The 19,152-nt window shown below is 32.4% G+C and overlaps 1 protein-coding gene across 1 annotated transcript; it reads right to left on the bottom strand.

Moving 5' to 3' along the window:
• Window positions 1-1,763: 1,763 nt before the first annotated feature.
• Window positions 1,764-3,309, bottom strand: LOC120151403 (auxin-responsive protein IAA14-like). Its single transcript, XM_039163875.1, has 5 exons — window positions 2,928-3,309; window positions 2,510-2,730; window positions 2,274-2,409; window positions 2,037-2,098; window positions 1,764-1,948 (listed from the first exon to the last, which is right to left on the bottom strand). The coding sequence occupies exons 1-5, from the start codon at window positions 3,182-3,184 to the stop codon at window positions 1,911-1,913; spliced, it is 714 nt and encodes a 237-aa protein (XP_039019806.1). The 5' UTR covers window positions 3,185-3,309; the 3' UTR covers window positions 1,764-1,910.
• Between the last annotated feature and the right edge of the window lie 15,843 nt (window positions 3,310-19,152).

Here is a 19,152-nt window from a genome sequence, read left to right as displayed (position 1 = left end):
ATGCTCTATATATCAAGATCAAAGAGGAAGATATTTTGATCGTATATCTCTATGTGGACGATTTGATCTTCACTGGAAGCAACCCAAGCATGTTTAATGAATTCAAGGATGTGATGATGAAAGAATTTGAGATGACAGACATGGGGCTCATGGCGTACTACCTTGGCATTGAAGTTAAGCAACAAAACGATGGAATTTTCATTTCATAGGAAAGCTATGCAAAAGAGATACTGAAGAAGTTCAAGATGGAGAACTGTAAGCCAATAAGCACACCGGCAGAATACGGGATCAAGATGACCAAAAATGAAGAAGGCGAAAGTGTAGGTCCAACATTCTTCAAAAGTTTGGTAGGAAGTCTACGCTATCTAACTTGCACGAGACCCGATATTCTTCACGCAGTTGGATTGGTTAGTCGCAATATGGAATCTCCAACAACAACCCATTTTAAAGCCACAAAGAGAATTCTTCGCTATCTGAAAGGTACAATTGACTCTGGCTTGTTCTATTTAGTTTCTAACGATTACAAGCTTGTTGGATATAGCGACAGTGATTGGGGTGGAGACATAGATAATCGAAGGAGCACTACTGGATTCGTATTTTTCATGGGAGATATTGCGTTCACATGGATGTCAAAGAAACAACCGATTGTCACATTGTCCACTTGTGAAGCGGAATATGTTGCTGCTACCTCATGCGTTTGTCATGCAATTTGGCTTAGAAATCTATTGAAGGAGATAGGTTTGATACAAGAAGAGCCTATCAAGGTTTGTGTCGACAACAAGTCAGCCATTGCCTTAGCGAAGAATCCAGTATTCGATGATCGAAGCAAGCACATTGATATTCGCTACCACTATATAAGGGAGTGTGTTGCAAGAAAAGATGTGGAAGTTGAATACGTGAAGTCACAAGATCAAGTTGCTGATATTTTTACCAAGCCACTGACCAGCGAAGACTTCTTAAGATTGAGGAACCTACTAGGAGTCACGAGATCAAGTTTAAGGGGGGTGTTGGATCATAAACTTGATCCATTATGGGAGCCTAAACCCAAACCCAAACTAAATTGATGTCATTACTTACATCATTTAATTAAAGATGTCATTGCTTACATCATTTAAGTAATGATGTCATTGCTTACATCAATTTAGTTAGTGAGTTAGATATTTGTTGAATTTGTAATGGTTTAAATTAGTTTATTTGTGTGGTGTAGGATTATTCTTGAGTAGTATAAATACCCCTCCCCATTTTAGTTTTAAGCATCAAGAAAAATTAAGAGCTTCTAAGTGAGTGAAGAAGCAATGTCCTATAAGAGTAAGTTGTAGTTCTTGTTTTTGAGTTAGAGTGCTCTTGTAATATTTGTTTGAGTTTCAATAAAAGTTATTTGTGTGAGTGTTTTATTTCCAACAAAGGTTAGTGATCCCATAAAATTCAAATATTATATAAAGTTATATATAAAATAATGTGCCATGAACGAATGCCCTTGCACCATTCTCAATTCACATGGTCATGTTCCCCCATCCTTCATTGGAGTCCTCAAAATTTTAATATTTTTAATTCAACCACTAATATTTTAATTATATATAAAAAATCCCATATTAAATATAATAAAATAAAAAATGCATATATTGAATTATACATGATATGAAGAATCTTTTTGATTTGGGATAGGAAAAACAATACCATTAGCCTTAAAAATGACTGGGGAAGAAGAAAGAAACATAGAACAAAACACATAAATGACAACCAAAACAAAAGCAAAACAAACAAGACAGCAAAATGAGGTTTCAAGTTCATTGTTACTTGTACATTACAAATGTCCCAATGATCACTTCTTCAATCATATCTATATATACCAAAGATATTATACATAAACACAATCCCAAAGCAAGGCTCAGTTCCTTGATCTTGTTGTATCAGCCTCTGCTCTTGCATTTCTCCATTGCTCTTGGAGCTGCAAAATCATGCAGTTTTTTACATGATTTTTCATTGTTGTTGAACATATGGTACAAGATGAAATGTAAATAAAAGTTTGGACATACCAAGGCCGATTGCTTCCGATCCTTTCATTATACGCAAGCGTTTGCATGAATCGACAAACATCCTACCGAATAAAATGAGTAGATTTTGTTAGCAAAGCTTGATGCTCCTATTTAGAAGTCGAATTTAACTCGACTCCGAATTTAATTAGAGCTTGTGTGATTACTAGGTACGAGTTCTCGAACAAAAAAATAAAATAGAAAAAGGGTAGATTTCTATATCTAGAGTGAGGCACTTACTGCCATGGGACATCACCCACGAGCATCCAGTCACCATCTTTGTCTTCATAGGTTGGCACATAATCAGAACTATTGAGAAGATCCATCAACTTGCTCTCGTTCATGAAGTCTATCATTCCTTGAGATCCGTAATTACCTTTGATTCGCACGATATCATTGTATTAAATTATGATCGCAACGCGATATTTATATGGACATCATTTAAATTAAAATTAAACCGAACCGAATCTGCTTACCCATGGTGAATGAACTGAACATCTTGGCCAAAGCATCAGACAGCTCTTGGTAGCTCTTGTACATCTTCAAGTCGACTTTGCGAAGATATGGTGCACCGTCCATGCTCACCTTCACAAACGCTGCACTGCTAGCTTTCTCACTCTCCTCGCCGCTACTCTTGTTGTTGGCCATAACGTTCTTCCGGTAAGATCGAACCGGTGGCCAACCCACCACCTGGGCCCTGAAAAAGCCACAATGCATCGATTGGAGTCAAATTGGGTCGGACAGACAGACCCTGATTCATCTACAAGGAACAAACTCTGGACCTTGTTTAAGAGACATAAAAGAATACGAAAGAAACAAAAACCGGAACGGTGTTATCACCACTAAAGGTCCCTAACATAAAATCTGGCGTCCGTCAGTGTTATTATGACTTACTTGGCTGGTGGTTTTGCAGGATCTTTGGCTGAAACTGGTTTCTCTCGGGAGCCATTTTCCAGGTTTTTGTTTAGATCCATGCCGGTTTCCTTAGCCTGAAGATTAAGCTTCAAATCTACAGTCTCGGAGAAACCTCTTTTTCCGGTGTTTTTCGGAGAATTATCGACTTCATTTCCACCAGCGCCACCGGGCAATCCAAGGCACAGCTCCGTCTCTTTGAAGTTCAAATCATGCTCAGCTCCAAGCACGTTAGCCATTGAAACAAACACCTCTCTTCCACCCTTTTCTTTTCTCTATCTGCTTCGATAAATAGCTTCAGATTTTTCCTGATCCAATCCGTTTGGTTGCTTAGAAAATGAGAGAGAGTGGGGGAGACAGAGAGAAGGGCGTAACCCTCAATAATATAAACTGTGGGGGCTAAGTTTGTATGGCTGCATGTGTATGTCACATCAAGCTTCATGATTTCATGGTTTGTCAACACGTGGATGGAGATAGGACGTCGGATCTTCTAACTCCTCAAACCACCTCCCCAACATTTTTAAAACCGTCCCTCTTCTCGTATCATCGGTCAACTATGTATCACATGCAAAAGTATATGTATATATTATTATATTTGATTGTATTATGTAAATTTTAAGGCCTATTTAACAACTACGGTAAATATATAAATGATTCTAACTTAGATTTAATACAATAAAACATAATATTATTCTTTTTAAAGGACTCAAATTTAAAAAATTAAATTGGTGAGATATCTACGTTATTAATAGATTAAAAAAAAGTACAAACATATGTCACTTTATAATCACTCGGACTATTTAAAAAAATTCTAAATTATATTAAAATATCTTTTTGTATACTTAACTTTTAGAAATTACAACATAAGCTAAACAAGTTCGGAGAATGATACGAGAGATTCATGGTGTGTATGTGGCCACTTTCTCCTATTCTTTTTGTACAAAGTAAGTTAATTCGGACCACGAGAAAAGTGTTACAAATATTAAAATTTAAGTAAAATATATGTATTTGTTCGGTAGGGTCAAAATGAGATGTTAGTGAATTTGAATATTAAATTTTATAAAAAAAAAGTGTTAATAAATACTCGATCAACTAAATTAACTCATCTCTACTCTTTTGTGTGTGAAAACAAACTTTATAAAATATTCTCATACTAATTCTAAGTACCCGTTATTAAAAAAAATGAAGTCTTGTTGGCATAATGAGAGGTAGGGAAAGTTTAAAAACCCAATGCATATGATAATGGTATTAGTTGGGTGTTGGGTGTTGGGTGTTGGGAGAAGCATATGATAATGGACCATCCAATATCATATTATATATTAATTGTATGAAATTAAAATGATTATACACATTGTGGGGCTAAGATAGATCTAAGAACCTTCCAACTGTGCACATTCTCACATGAACCAATAATTCATCGATCCCATGCAATGCAATTCATCACATAACATATATACACTTTTGGAAATAAAATATATCCATTTCTTATAAAAAGAATATACACTTGTTTATCATATAAAGCGGAAGTATGTTGGGAGAGATATAATGGACCATCCAATATCATATTATATTAATTGTATGAAATTAAAATGATTATACACATTGTGGGGCTAAGATAGATCTAAGAACCTTCCAACTGTGCACATTCTCACATGAACCATAATTCATCGATCCCATGCAATGCAATTCATCACATAACATATATACACTTTTGGAAATAAAATATATCCATTTCTTATAAAAAGAATATACACTTGTTTATCATATAAAGCGGAAGTATGTCTACAGATATAAATAAATATTTATATTTATTAAAAAAATTATTGACTTGAGGATTTAAAATCAAATAGACAAATAAATAAATAGTGTTATGATGAGCTGCATTTGCATGATGACTTAATTGAACCGGCACTTGCATATTTGTGCAAAAATACCCGACCCGGTTGACCTGATCTGTCGACCCGCCGATATCGGATAATTTTTTTACTTAAAAAATCGGGTAATTTTTTTACCCAGCCGAGTCGGGTACCCAGCCTGACATTACCCGGATCGGGTCCGGGTCACAAAATTCAATTTTTTCGGATACCCGGTTACCCGAGTCTCTGGTTAGGGATTTTTTAGGGTAAACTACCTATTTGGTAACTTATATATTATCTAATTTATGATTTGGTCACTCGATTATTATTTAGGGTAAACTACCTATTTGGTCACTTATATATTATCTAATTTATGTTTTGGTTACTCGATTATTTATTTTTTTCCAAAATTATACCTAACGCTACGTTTTGATTATGTTTTGGTCACCCATATTTAAAAATGAACAATGATGCTAACATGACAATTTTTAATCATGTTTGGATGTTGGACTATGTAATTCGAAGTTTCAAACATTTAAATTTGTGTGTGTGCTTTTAATTAATAATTTGAAAGAAAAACATCGGGTATCCAGATACCCACAAAATCCGGGTACCCGATTACCAGGTACATCCAACATCCGAGTCGAGACACGGGCTCAAAAATCAATTACCCGAAGATCCGGGTACCTGGTACTGCGGGTACCCGAAAACCTGGTACCCGAATTTACACAACCCTATTGCCTACCCTTCAATTAATGCATACATATTGCTCAAAATAAGGGTTAATTACATATATAGTCATCAGCCTATTACATGCTCATTTAAAATGATTTTATTGGAACAAATAAAGTTTAACCCATGTCATCATCTTGTTTAATTAAAATGAAAATGAAATTTTTTGGTTTCCAGTAGGCTTAGAACTATTTTATGAAATGATTTTTTTTCCACTTGTAAAATTAAAATAACTTTACCATTAATGCATCATATCACACCCTTCAATATTATTTATTTCATATTTGAAAATAATTACTTATGACTTACAAATATTAGAACGATTACATATGACTTAAAATTACACACATCTAGTGAACGAGTGTTGACACTGGTGGTTAAGATTCAAAAATTTGAGTTTGTAAGGCTAAGTTTGAATCCTACCACCATCACTATTGGTGGACAATCTGTAAATTCATATGTAAATCTGAATTGGGTCTTAGGTATGTCTAAACCCTAAACTGAAAAAGTCATCCATAACCTAAACTTTTATATACCAAAAAAATTACACACATCTCTACATTGAATATAAATTTATTTCAACATGCTATTATTATTTTCTTTTGGTGGGTATTGTTACACATTTTCCATGCATGTAGATATGTGCTCTTTCTTAGCAACATATGTGTACGTAACATATATGTACGTGTATATATTAGAAATAGGTATTTGTAAATGAAGAGCGTGGTGGTGAATTAGAGACAGGTCACATCCCTAGGAAGAGGAAACATCCCTAACCTAAGGTGTGCCCTTGCCTTGTCCACTTCCCTTTCCCCATTCATTTTGTATTCTTTCTTCCTAACTTAATTCAATGTCATTGTCATATCATATATAGATATGATATCATCATTATCAATTTAGTGTTTAGGGTTAATGAGATGTTATATAATTCTAAAATAATTTTGAAAGAATATTTTAATTTTCAATTCTCATTATTTTTTAATTTGGTTAGACTGATGACAAAATAATATTTATTTAATATCTTTTTAATCTTTAATAACATACATAAACCTTGCAAACGTAACTGAAAGAATAATCCCTTTTTGACACAATATTCGCTCAATACGTTTTCATTTTTACCATTTAAATATTGGTTAAGTCAAAAAAAAAAACAAAACATATTACTTTCTTAATTATCTCCTTAAGAAAGTGACCCAACTTTGGGTATACATCCAATTACACTATGCAGTTTTTTTATAGTTTTTTTTTTATCTTTTTAAGATAATTAAATGAGAAAAATTAAAGACTGAGATTGACAGTAAAATATGAGAAGATATTCACTAAAAAAATAATGAGTTAATCTCAATATTTGATTTCTCTCAATTCAACTTTCCTAAAAAGGATAAAACTAAAAGAGTTTTATACAATATAAGTACATCTTAACCTCTATATATATATATTGCAATAAAGTAGGCTTTTTAGAGGGTATTGGGGAAGTTGTCCAAATGCAAAAAGTGCGATCTATATTGTTATGTGGTTGGTTTTATTGCCACAAAAAATGCCATGGAAGACCACAAATAGGGGAGAGAGTACAAATATCAATATTGTTTTTGGCTCTCAAAAGTGACTGCCATGCTTATCCGAAATCTCCTTATGAACTTTGGGTGCCTCCTCTATTGATGTTACCAAATATTTTGTCCTATAGATTTATGTTTATATTTATATGTCTCTCATCCTTTTTTTGCTTCTTTGTATGCCTTCATTTAGGGACAAATTATGTCCAATACTAGAGTTTTGTTTGAAATTTTAAAGGATTAGAATAAGAATATTAGGTAAAAATGGGTTTAGTAATAAATTTAGATTGATTTAAAATATGAATATTGAGACCCCGTTTATTTAATAAGACAACAATTATTTTTATGTTTCGTATTTAAACAAGTTTCACCAAACTTAAGAATTATCTTTGATAGCTCAAAATCAATAAATTTTATTCATGGTATTTTTCAAATCTAATGTTGTTCATATATTAATTTTGTAAAGTATTTAAATATAATATTCTAAACATACATAAATTGAGTGATTAAAGACAATACCTCTCTACACATGCACCATTTATGTTCAACTAGCTTGTGCTCATGTGTCATTGACATGTATTGCCCATGTTATTCTTTTTATATAGATTTCGTATAATTTTTAAAAGAAATTGATTGATTATTCTTATTTCATTTATTTTGATCTTAGTTGACGTCAATATAGAAATGTCACTCGAAAAAACTACGACATATATGTATTTTGAAAAGCACTTCCCACGTTACACGTCTTTACAAAAAATATTATTTTGATAAATAATGTTTTTCTGAATATATTTTTGATAAATAAATATAAAATAAATATTATTCTCATAAATTAATTTCTTTATTTATTAAATTAAACTAATTACTTTTAGTAGTTTTATAAATGATAAATTACACGGGTGACTACTAAACTATAGCCCTTTTTCATTTTGACCACTGACGTTTCGATTCGATCAATCAGGTCACCCAACTATTTAAATGCTTCAATCAAGCTACTGGCCGTTAATTTTTAACGAAGGTGGTCACAAGCAGTTAATAAAATTGAAATAATTATATATTTAAACCTTAATATTTACACATTCTATCAATTTAATTACTATTTTAATTTAAATTAAATAAATTTAAACCTCCAATATGTAGGTGTCACGTGCCACCACCTGTGTAAAGCAAAACATATTGGAATGGAAGAGAGGTTGGGGGGATTCAAATTAGGGACCTCTTGGATCCCTGTGAATGCCTTTGCCACTGGGCCAAGCCATTTATTTAGTTTTAAAGTGCACAATCTTTTATATATTGTATTTGAGATTATTTCACACATGAATATATATAAATTCATATATATTTAATGTACAACTTAAAAATAAAAAAATAGGTTTAATTTTTTTATTTTTAATTTAAATTATTTTTATTTTGTGATTTGAATTCTCTAAATAATTTCAATATAATTTTTAATATAATATACATATTACTATTTAAAAATAATTATAAAAAATAATTTAAATAAAAATATTAAACACATTTTTATTTTGTGATTTGAATTCCCTAAATAAATTTAATATAATTTTATTTTAATATAATTTATATATTATTACTTAAAAATAATTATAAAATAATTTAACTTACAAATAAAAATATTAAACTCATTTTACATTTAGTCTCACATTATATATATATATGAAATATAATTTATTTATTAGATTTGTTTTAACAATTGAATATATATATGTGTGTGTGTGTGAAATAATCTCAAACACAAAAATTGTGCACTTGAAAACCAAATAGATGGCTTGGCTCTGGGTCAAAGGCTACCTAGAGACCCAAGAGGTCCCAAGTTTTATTCCACCAAGCTTTCCTCTATTCTAATATGGTTTCCCTTTACGTAGGTGTGACACGTAGGACCTCAAGATTGGAGGGTTGAATTTATTTAATTGAATTTAAAATAATGACTAAATTGATAAAATGTGTAAATATTAAGGATAAAATATATAATTATGCCAATTTTATTAACTGCCACTAGGGATGGCAACGGGTTGGGTTAGGGTCATGTTTTTGGTTAACCCGACCCGTAAATAGGTATCCTCCGCCCGAACCTGACCTGACCCAAAGTTTTTATATCTCTATCTGATTCGACCCAATTTTTTAGAGTATAAATCTAACCCAACCCAATCTGACCCGGTAAAAAATAAGAACCTTATTAAAATAATATTTTTTTAAGGAAATTACATTATTATCCTCGGGTCGAGTCGAGTTGGAGTTTTTACACCCTCCACCCGACCCGACCTCACCCTTAAAAAAATCTTACCCCACCCCACCCGAACCCGATTGTTTTTTTAAATCCGACCCTATCGGGTTAAGCCAAATCGAAACCATCGGATTCAGGTTAAATTATCATCCCTAACTACCACGTCACTACCTTCGTTAAAAATTAACGGCCAGCGGCTTGATTGAAGCATTTAAATAGTTGGGCGGTCTAATTGATTGAATCGAAACGTCAGTGGTCAAAATGAAAAAGGGTTATAGTTTAGTGGTCACCCGTGTAGTTTAACCTTTAGAAAATATATTCCATTCCTAACAAAGTAGACATGTCACATTTGCACAAACCAAGGGACCTCAGTGGTTAATGAATTATTGTTATCCTTTGAGATCTTTGGTTTAAACACGACTTCTACAATGATATATGAGCGTTCATTATCAAATAATTAGAGATTTTTAAACATGTAACATCTTACATTCACTCCAACTAATAAAACATGTCAAAATTACGTTAATAACTTAATTAAACATAAGTAATAATTATGACCACTAATCTAGTTTATTAGTTTATGGTCGTACAAAAAGAAATAATATTGTCATTCATAAATGAGAGGATCTCCTTCACAATGCTATTATTCCAAATGTTGCTGGAATTTTGGACAGTCGACACCATGGTGGAGCTGACCAACCAACTCCTTGATTTGTGAAATGCTATACTCATAATGTACATGACACTTTCATTTATTCATTATTTCTCAGTCAGAATTGTTTTTTTTCGTCATTACTTATTTTTCGGTTTTATTCATGATTGACCCCTAAATTATACTCATATTCTCATATTGGTCCTTAAAGGTTTTCGGGGTCAGATGTGTTGCCTAGACTATCAATCTACTTCTAATTTACTGTAAAATAAAATTAATTAAATTGAGTCTTAACTCGTATAATACCATTCCTGTTATAGCATTCTGGAGGCTCTGAGTTTGAACACACTTAAGAATGCAGTAGCATCTTATTCACAGATTTAAAGAATTATAGATAGTGTATACCTTGGATAAAAACATCACACATGACTCATTATTGGATGATACACACTTGTTGGTAAAATGAGAAGAAAATATAGTTTAGTTTGAATATAAAATAAGGACCAATCTTAAAAGATATAGTTCAAGAACTCATTTTATAATAAAGCCTTTTAATTGTTTAAAAAAATATCCATAAATTATTATCATTGATATGACAGTTTTGAAAATTTACCAATATTTATTTTGGGAGCTCCCTGATGTAAAGTTTTTAATTATATATTTTTATGGTTGAATTTTTCTTATGAAAGCGGCCGTTTTAAATTAAAAGAAATGAGAAAAAGGTTAGGCAGCCACTTTGGTGATTCCGTGTAACGTCCTAAATGGTCGATTGTGTGTCGTACTGGTTTAGGGTGTTACACTGATGGTCAGTTAGAGCGAACTATTTAGATACTTGAAGACGTGCTAAGGGCTTGTGTTATTGATTTTAAAGGATCATGGGAAAAGTATTTGCCTTTAGCAGAGTTCGAATATAACAACAATTATCAGTCAAGTAAAGGTTATTCAAGTGGAAGATAAAGTAAAGTTTATTCAAGACAATCTCAAGATAGCAACTGATCGACAATAGTATTATTCAAATCTAAAGAGAAACAAATTGAATATAAAGTTGGTGATAAAGTATCACTCAAAGTATCACCGCGGAAAAAGGTTCTAAGAATTAGGCATAAAGGAAAGTTGAGTCAGATATTCATTAGCTCGTATGAGATTATAAAAAGAGTTGGTCCATTAGCTTATATGTCAGCATTACCTCTGGAAATGGATAAAATCCATAATGTGTTTCATGTGTCGATGCTTCGAAAGTATAGATCAGATCCTTCACATGTGATTACACATGAGGAAATTGAAATTCAACCAGATTTTTCATATGAAGAAGAACTAGTGAAGATTTAACTCATGGAGTCAAACGAACTATGAAATAAAATGATTCCACTTGTAAAAGTTCTTTGGCGGAATCATAAAGTTGAGGAAGCGACCTGGGAACAAGAAGAAGACATGAAAATATAGTTTCCTAACATTTGTACATCAAGCATATAAATATGTATGGAAAATTAGAGGATGAATGTAATGCCTCGAATTATGGGTTAGTAGTTCGGGTCTACCCGAGACTCATAATTAAGCCCAAAGGACCTATTAGAATAAAATTGGATCATGTTTAGAGATAGTGGGCTTGAGTTGAGCCCAAGGGTATTAAAGAAGGGTAATGAGTATTTTATGATTTGGAAATATGAGGGACTAAAAGAGTAAATTACCCCTTTTAATTTCAAAGAATGAAAACCATTTATTTTATGTTGATTACGTGAACCATTCCCCTTTATTTCTCACCAAATACTTTTCCTTTCAACTCATTTGTTTTCTTCTTTTTCCTCATTCAATTGAAGATTTTAAAGATTTTAAACTTAGTTGAGTTTAGATAAGGTAAGCATAGTAATCTTCAATTACAGGGCTTCATTTTAAGCCATATTTCTCAAGTTTTTCCCTTAGTTTCTAAAAATGAGGGTTTGGGAGGTTTAAGAGAACATATGGATTCTAGCTCATTTTTAGTAGATTCAAGTTATAGGATGTGTTTTTAACTTGAATCTGACCATTTAGTTAAGTTAGTAACTACTTTTGTTACATTTGATTAGTGAAAGAAATAGGAGAAAGCTCAAGAGCAAAGGGGAAAAATAAATTGCCTCTTGAGTGATTTGAGGGCTTTGCTAGCAGCTAAGAACTTCAAGGTAACACATTCACAACTCCTTCACACCTTTAGTGGTCATTAGAAATGCAAGATAGCATAAAAGTTGATATTAAAGCATGATAAGTATTTTCGTGGTCGATTTTATATTTTAGGTGTTTAACATGTTTTAAAGTCTTATCTATGACCCTTTATGCTCACATAAGACACTAATAACAATGGAGAACCTCAAAATAGTAACATGGGTGAGTTTAAGTACCTAAATAGGGCATTTTCGAGGATATGTATTGGTAGTAGAGGAACAATATCGATATTGTTTGTATTTCAAGCATAAAATTTATAGAGTTTATGAGGGCATTATCGATACCCATTGGAGGAGTATCGATAATGAGGAGTATCGATAATGAGGGCTCAGTATTGAGACCGGGGTGCTTGATATCAAAACCAATTTTCCAGAATACCATTTTGGTATCAATACTCTAGAGTCCAAGTATCGATAATCCCTATAGGGGTATCGATATTTCCCTTTTATTTCAAGAAGAATTAGAACTAGGGTATCGATACTTAAGATATGATATCGATACTATAAGGCCAATATCGATACCAAGTATTATTTTAGGCTTTAATAAAAAAGATATTTGTAAGAGGGAAGTGGGGTTTCCCAAAAAGCTCTAATTACTTCAAATAATACTACAAGTGAAAAAAATATAAATGCTTAATCACATTAGAAATGAGATCAATTAGGGTAACATAAAACTAGCCTTGGTTGATGTTAGAGAAATGATCAAGACACCCGAATTCTTTTAGTAAAGGTAAGGGTTTTGAAATATAAAATCAGTTTGGATATCCTTAGGTAGTGTTCGAGGTACTTTCAACTGACTAACTAGGGCGCAAGGCTTGACACTTGCAAGGGGTGGGTTAGTCGAGGGTGTTGTACCTGATGTAGAGATTTCGAGCCTTATCCTCAGTAAACTAAAGGGGTGCGTGAACTCCGAGATATAAAACCCTCAGCTACACTATGATATAACATAGAGTAAAGAGTGCAAAATATGAATATACTCACTATTATATGTGATATGATATCGATTATGAGTTTCGAGTCAAATATATGATTACCCGATTGTGATTCTAGTATGAGATTGAGTTGCTTGCTTTGAACTTGAAAATCATGAATATTAAGATGTTAATGAAAGATAGAGATGTAATGGAAATAAAGTATTAATAAGGAATTGATTTCTAGGATTTGGTTAAGTACGAAAGATGATGGAAGTTGTAGTTTAGATGGAATGGAAGTATAACGAATGTATGGGTTGATAATGGCATAGAATGTGTAAGATGGATTGAAAATGAAAAAGATTATGACCCTCTAACTATATATGAGTTAGGAACCAAAAATATAATAAGGTGGAAAGGTAGAAGTGGTAAGATATGGAACGTGACCCACTAGCTATAGATGAGCTAGGAACCAACGCTATAAAAAAGGAATGGATGAAGACTACAAACTATCTTGAAACCAATAAAGTTCTACAAGAGAACAAGAATGAAAGAAACCTTTCAAATATGTTTTATATATTCAAATATGTCTCTAGAAATGATCCCAAAGGTGCATATTTATAATATTTCTAAGCAGCATATGAAAAGACTCAAAAGATGAAAACATTTTCATCAATTTAGTAATAAAATGCGCTTGAATACTTTGTCTTTTATCTTCAAGGTTGGCAGAAAATTTTAGATTATTTTGGGGATGAATTTAGACTATTTGAAGATGAATTTGGACTTAATTTCGTCCAAGGGGTGGAAGACTCTTGTTATTCCATGATGAAATTGTCTTAATAAGTGAATTAAACCAACCTTCATTGCATGCTCCCTTAAGAATATGAACAACCCTTGAATTTATATAATAACAATCAATATTGAATGCCTTGAATGGGTGAATTAAGAGTCCTTCAATGGCTTGTCACTTGTCTGAAGTTGAAAAGACTCTCCCTTGGCTCAAACACATCCAAATCATCCTTGCATAAAATTCCCGTAACAAAATTCTAGCGTGCATTGTCTTCAATAAATCAATCATATCTCAAGCTCCCGATATTGGATTGAGCTGATTCAAAAGCTGCTGGAAAGATAAGAGAATAAGAATAATTACCAATTGATTTCTGGAACCAAACACGTCTTTACCATAATTGGAAGACATTATGACTGATATTCTTGCATATGATGAAACCGTTCAACTTGTCTCATGCACCTAGACACAATGGTGAACTTTATTCAATCTTTAATTGAAAACATGCATGAAACAATTAAGAGTTAGTTTAATAAATGAACTAACTTTACTAAATGAATTAGATGCGTGAATAAAGTAGCTTAAAATGGTCTAAAGGCATAAATGAACTACCCTAAATAAACTAGATGATTTAAATGCAATGCATGCTTAAATGAACAACACATTTCTTAAATCCAATGAATGTTCTACAAACTTCAAATTCTCATGAAAATTCATGCATAAGCAATGTAAAGTTTTCCTCCCTTATTATTCCTCCTTCCTTACGTCCCAAGCTTGATGTAAACATACTTTACATGGCTGCTTGGAACTTCTTATCAAAAAGGAACTTATAAATAAGTAAAAATAGGATGAAGTAAGGTAGAACTCCCTTAGATTTATCTTTAATGATCTTCCATGGTGTGATCAAACAATGGACAAAACGGATGTTGATCAGGATCACATCATCCCCTCTTTCTTTAAAGGGATTTGTCCCTAAATTGACACTTGCTACAAATCGGAAAACTTTTGATTTCCTTTAGGTGGGGAACTTATTTACTTTTGATTTAAACAAAACCCATTCTCCAAGGTCAATATCTTATCGGTTATGAACTTTTCTTCCATGTTGCTTACTTGATTCAAAGTTGATTCTCTTGCAACATTTAAGGATGTTATGCTCACAATGTTCGAAACCTTTCACAAACACAACCCCTTATGGAATACCATCCTTAATTTCCTATATATATTTTTGAATGATGGGGTTTGAATGAATGGAAAGAACTCGTCCAGTTTCTTTTATTTGAACAACCATTGGTGGGTTATGCATGATCTTTTGTTCATATTCTTTCCAAAACGTCTTCCAACAATGTGTTAAAGTCAAGGCAGTACTATATGACTTAACAAACTTCGTGACTTCAAGTGTTTGAACATTGTCTTTGTTTCCTCTTATCTTTGAGTGTAAATCATTCTCAAACCGAAGTCTCCTTTTCATAACTACAATCACAACTAGATTAGTAGGGAAAATAAATGTAAAGAATTAGAGAAAAAATCCAAATTTAATGGATGGTGGTTGATGCTTGATATTCTTCTTATACAACTCCATTGGTTTATCATGTCTTTCAGTTAAAGGACTCATCCTTTGGACTCATCTTTTACTAGAAATACCATGACAATTTATTAAAGGATTTGTCATTTCACTTTTATCTGTTGGATCAACACAATGCTTAAGAAAGACACCACCAATTTCCGTCCTTGAATCGTCATGTTGGCTGGTGAATAATGGTGCCTTTTGAACTCTTTCAAGTAGGTAAATATCACCAGCTATCTTATGCCTTGTTTCCTTCCAAATATAGCTTTGAAGAGATCGATAGTGCCCACTTCACACGCTTGAAATGGCTAAGTTTGTGGCACCAATTAAAAAAAAGGATAAATGATATTGCCATCATTAGTTGTAAGAATGTCACCATAAGCATGAAACAAGTTCGTCAAAATAAAAAAAAATAGTTAGTAATTGAGAGTTTAATAACAAAATAAATTGAAATAGAAAACCAGTGTGGATGTTTAATTGGCGTTAGTTGCTTAATTTTCTCCAAGATTAGCAATGAACTCGGGATGCCAATAAACACAACTTTTAGCACTTCAAGTTTTGTATCTTGTGGGATGCCTGTTGGTTATTTAAAAGGCATGATGTTTTTTCATCAATTTGAAATGGTGTGTATTTTAAAGAATCACGCAAAATAAAAGAAGAAAGAATAAGAAGAAAAGATTTGTTAATAAAGTCATTTTTTTTCTTCTTTATACACATTTTCAACTCCATCTTGTCTTTCATTCACTACTTGTTTCTCATTCTTTTCAACTCCAACGTTTTCATCACCAATTGATTTTGTCTCCTCATAATGTTCTTTTTAAATTGAACTCTCTTTGTTTACTTCTTTTCCATCATTTCTTCAACACTTATCTTCAAGAGCAATTAATATTCTTTCACTTGATTTGGCGTTTGGGGTGCCAAAGTGATATTCTTGTTGGTTTGTTCCGAAACATCCTTATATCTTATTTCTTCCTTACTTGTTGCATCTTTTCTCTCATCTTGTCTTAGATTAACTTCTTCATTCGCCTATACTTTGATTTCTTGTTTTTGTTAATGGTTGGTGACAACTTTAGACTTTGTAGCACTCTGAGTAGGACATTGACTAGGTGTGTGACCTTTTCCCAAGCAATGATAGCATCTAAAATCTGGATGTAAGTATCATTTAGTTGGAGTAGTCTTCTATTTTAACATGTACTCATTCGATTGAGAAATACATCATCTTTTCTTGGTCTCTGACTCGAGTTAGAGATGAAACCCGAAAAGTGTTTTACAACATTTTTTTCTCTTGAAATGGTTTTCATTTCTTCCATCCACAATCTTGACAACCATGAACCATTATCTACATTTGTAATTTAGCAACACTGTAACTTTTGCTGTCACCTTTTCCTAAAACATGAGAATTGTCTCTCGATTGTTGAGACATAATTAGTAATAAAAAGAAATAACCTCACATATAAAAAAACTTCATCTAACACTCTAAGAAAAATACTCTCACTCGTGTTTCACTTGGAATGGCTTTTACCCTTGATGTTTACTCTTTCTTTGACCACTTGTTCTTTAATTTCAAGTCCTTTTGGGAACTTCCTCGAGGCTGAAAGTGTCTAGTGGACTTCGGTTGAAACAATTATGGCTTGGTAGCAAGGATAGTGAAAAGAAATTGGCTACAAGGAAAAGAGATGGTAAGTAAAGGCAACGAAGTTGAATAATGGAATATAAGGATGAAGCAAATATTATTTTTTTCTTTAAAGATGAAAAGAATTACTCCCTCTCACTTTAAACCTTTTTTTTCAAATTTTGTTATTTTCCCTTTTTTTAAATTTTTTTACTAACCCGGGAGAGAGAAAATGATTTGCTTACTGAATCGGCTCACTCTGATACCTAATGATATGATCTCGATTATGAGTTTCGAGTTATATATGATTGCCCTATCGTGATTCTATTAAGAGATTGAATTTCTTGCTTTGAACCTGAAAATCGTGACTTGTAAGATGTTAATGAAAGATAGAGATGTAATGGAAATAAAGGATTGATATAGAAATGATTTTTAGGATTTGATTAAGTATGGAAGATGTTTGAAGTTGTAGTTTGGATGAAATGGAAGTATGGCGAAGGTATGGGTTGGTAATGGCGTGGAATGTGTAAGATGGATTAAAAGAAAACGGATGTGAACCTATAACTATATATGAGTTAGGAACCAAAAATATAATAAGGTGGAAAGGTAGAAGTGGTAGGATATGGAACGCGACCCACTAGCTATAGATGAGCTACGAACCAACGCTATAACAAAAGGGAATGGATGAAGACTAGAAGACTATCATGAAGCTGATAAAGTTTTACAAGAGAACAAGAATGAAAGGAACCTTTCAAAGATGTTTTATATATTCAAACGTGTCTTTACAAATTATCCCAAAGGTGCCTATTTATAGTATTTCTAAGCAACACATGAAAAGACTCAAAAGATGAAACATTCTCATCAATTTAGCAATAAAATGCACTTGAATGCTTTGTCTTCTTATCTTTATGGTTGACTAAATATTCTAGATCCTTTTGGGGATGAATCTAGACAATTTGAAGTTGAATTTGGCCTTAATTTTGTTCAAGGAGTGGAAGACTCTTGCTATTCCATGATAAAAATTGTGTTAATAAGTGAATTAAATCAACATTAATTGTATGCTCCCTCGAATAATATAAACAACCCTTGAATTTTGATGATAACAATCATAATTGAATGTCTTGAGTGGGTAAATTAAGAATCCTCCAATTGCTTGTCACTTTTCTGAAGTTGAAAAGACTCTCCCTTGGCTCAAACTCATCCAAATCATCCATACATAAAATTCCCGTAACAAAATTCTAGCATATTGCCTTAAATAAATCAATCATATCTCAAGCTAACGATATTGGATTGAGGTGGTTCAAAAGGCATTGGAAAGCTAAGAGATAGAGGAATAATTTCCAATTGATTTCTAGAACCAAACAGGTCTTATCACATCCAGAATTGGAAGACATTCTGATTGATATTCTTGCATCTGATGAAACCGTTCAACTTCTCTCATGCACCTAGACACAAAGGTGCACTTTATTCAATCTTTAATTGAAAACATACATGAAATAATTAAGATTTGGTTTAATAAATGAACTAGTTTAATTAATGAACTAACTTTATTAAATGAATTAGATGCATGAATGAGTAGCATACTAAATGATCTAAAGGCATAAATGAACTACTTCCCTAATGAACTAGATGATTTAAATTCAATGCATACTTAAATGAGCATCACATTTCTTAAATGCAATGAGTGTTATGCAAACTTAAATCTCATGCAAATTCATGTATAAGCAAGATAAAGTTTTACTCCCTTATTATTCATCATTCCTCACGTTCCAAGCTTGATGTAAACATACTTTCCATGGCTGATTGGAACTTCTAATCACAAAGGAACTCATAAATAAGTAAAAAGAAGATGAATTAGGGTAGAACTCCTTTAGAGTTAGCCTTAATGATCTTCCATGGTGTGATAAAACAATGAAGAAAATAGATGCCGATCAAGATCACATCAATATGCTACTAGTTAGCTTGAGCATTTGGTGAACACTTTTAGTATAGCTTGAGTAAATAGCGACCCACCTGGGATCATTTCTTAGAAGAGTTTCATCAGAAAGTTTATTGAAGAGGCTCATATGGATGCATTGAGAGACCAATTTACTTAGTTGATCC

Source organism: Hibiscus syriacus, unplaced genomic scaffold (genome assembly GCF_006381635.1).
Source record: "Hibiscus syriacus cultivar Baekdansim isolate YM2019G1 unplaced genomic scaffold, ASM638163v2 tig00002799_pilon, whole genome shotgun sequence".
NCBI classification, from domain to species: domain Eukaryota; kingdom Viridiplantae; phylum Streptophyta; class Magnoliopsida; order Malvales; family Malvaceae; genus Hibiscus; species Hibiscus syriacus.
The sequence above is the reverse complement of the archived record's forward strand: the minus strand, read 5'-3'. Positions and strand labels throughout refer to the sequence as shown.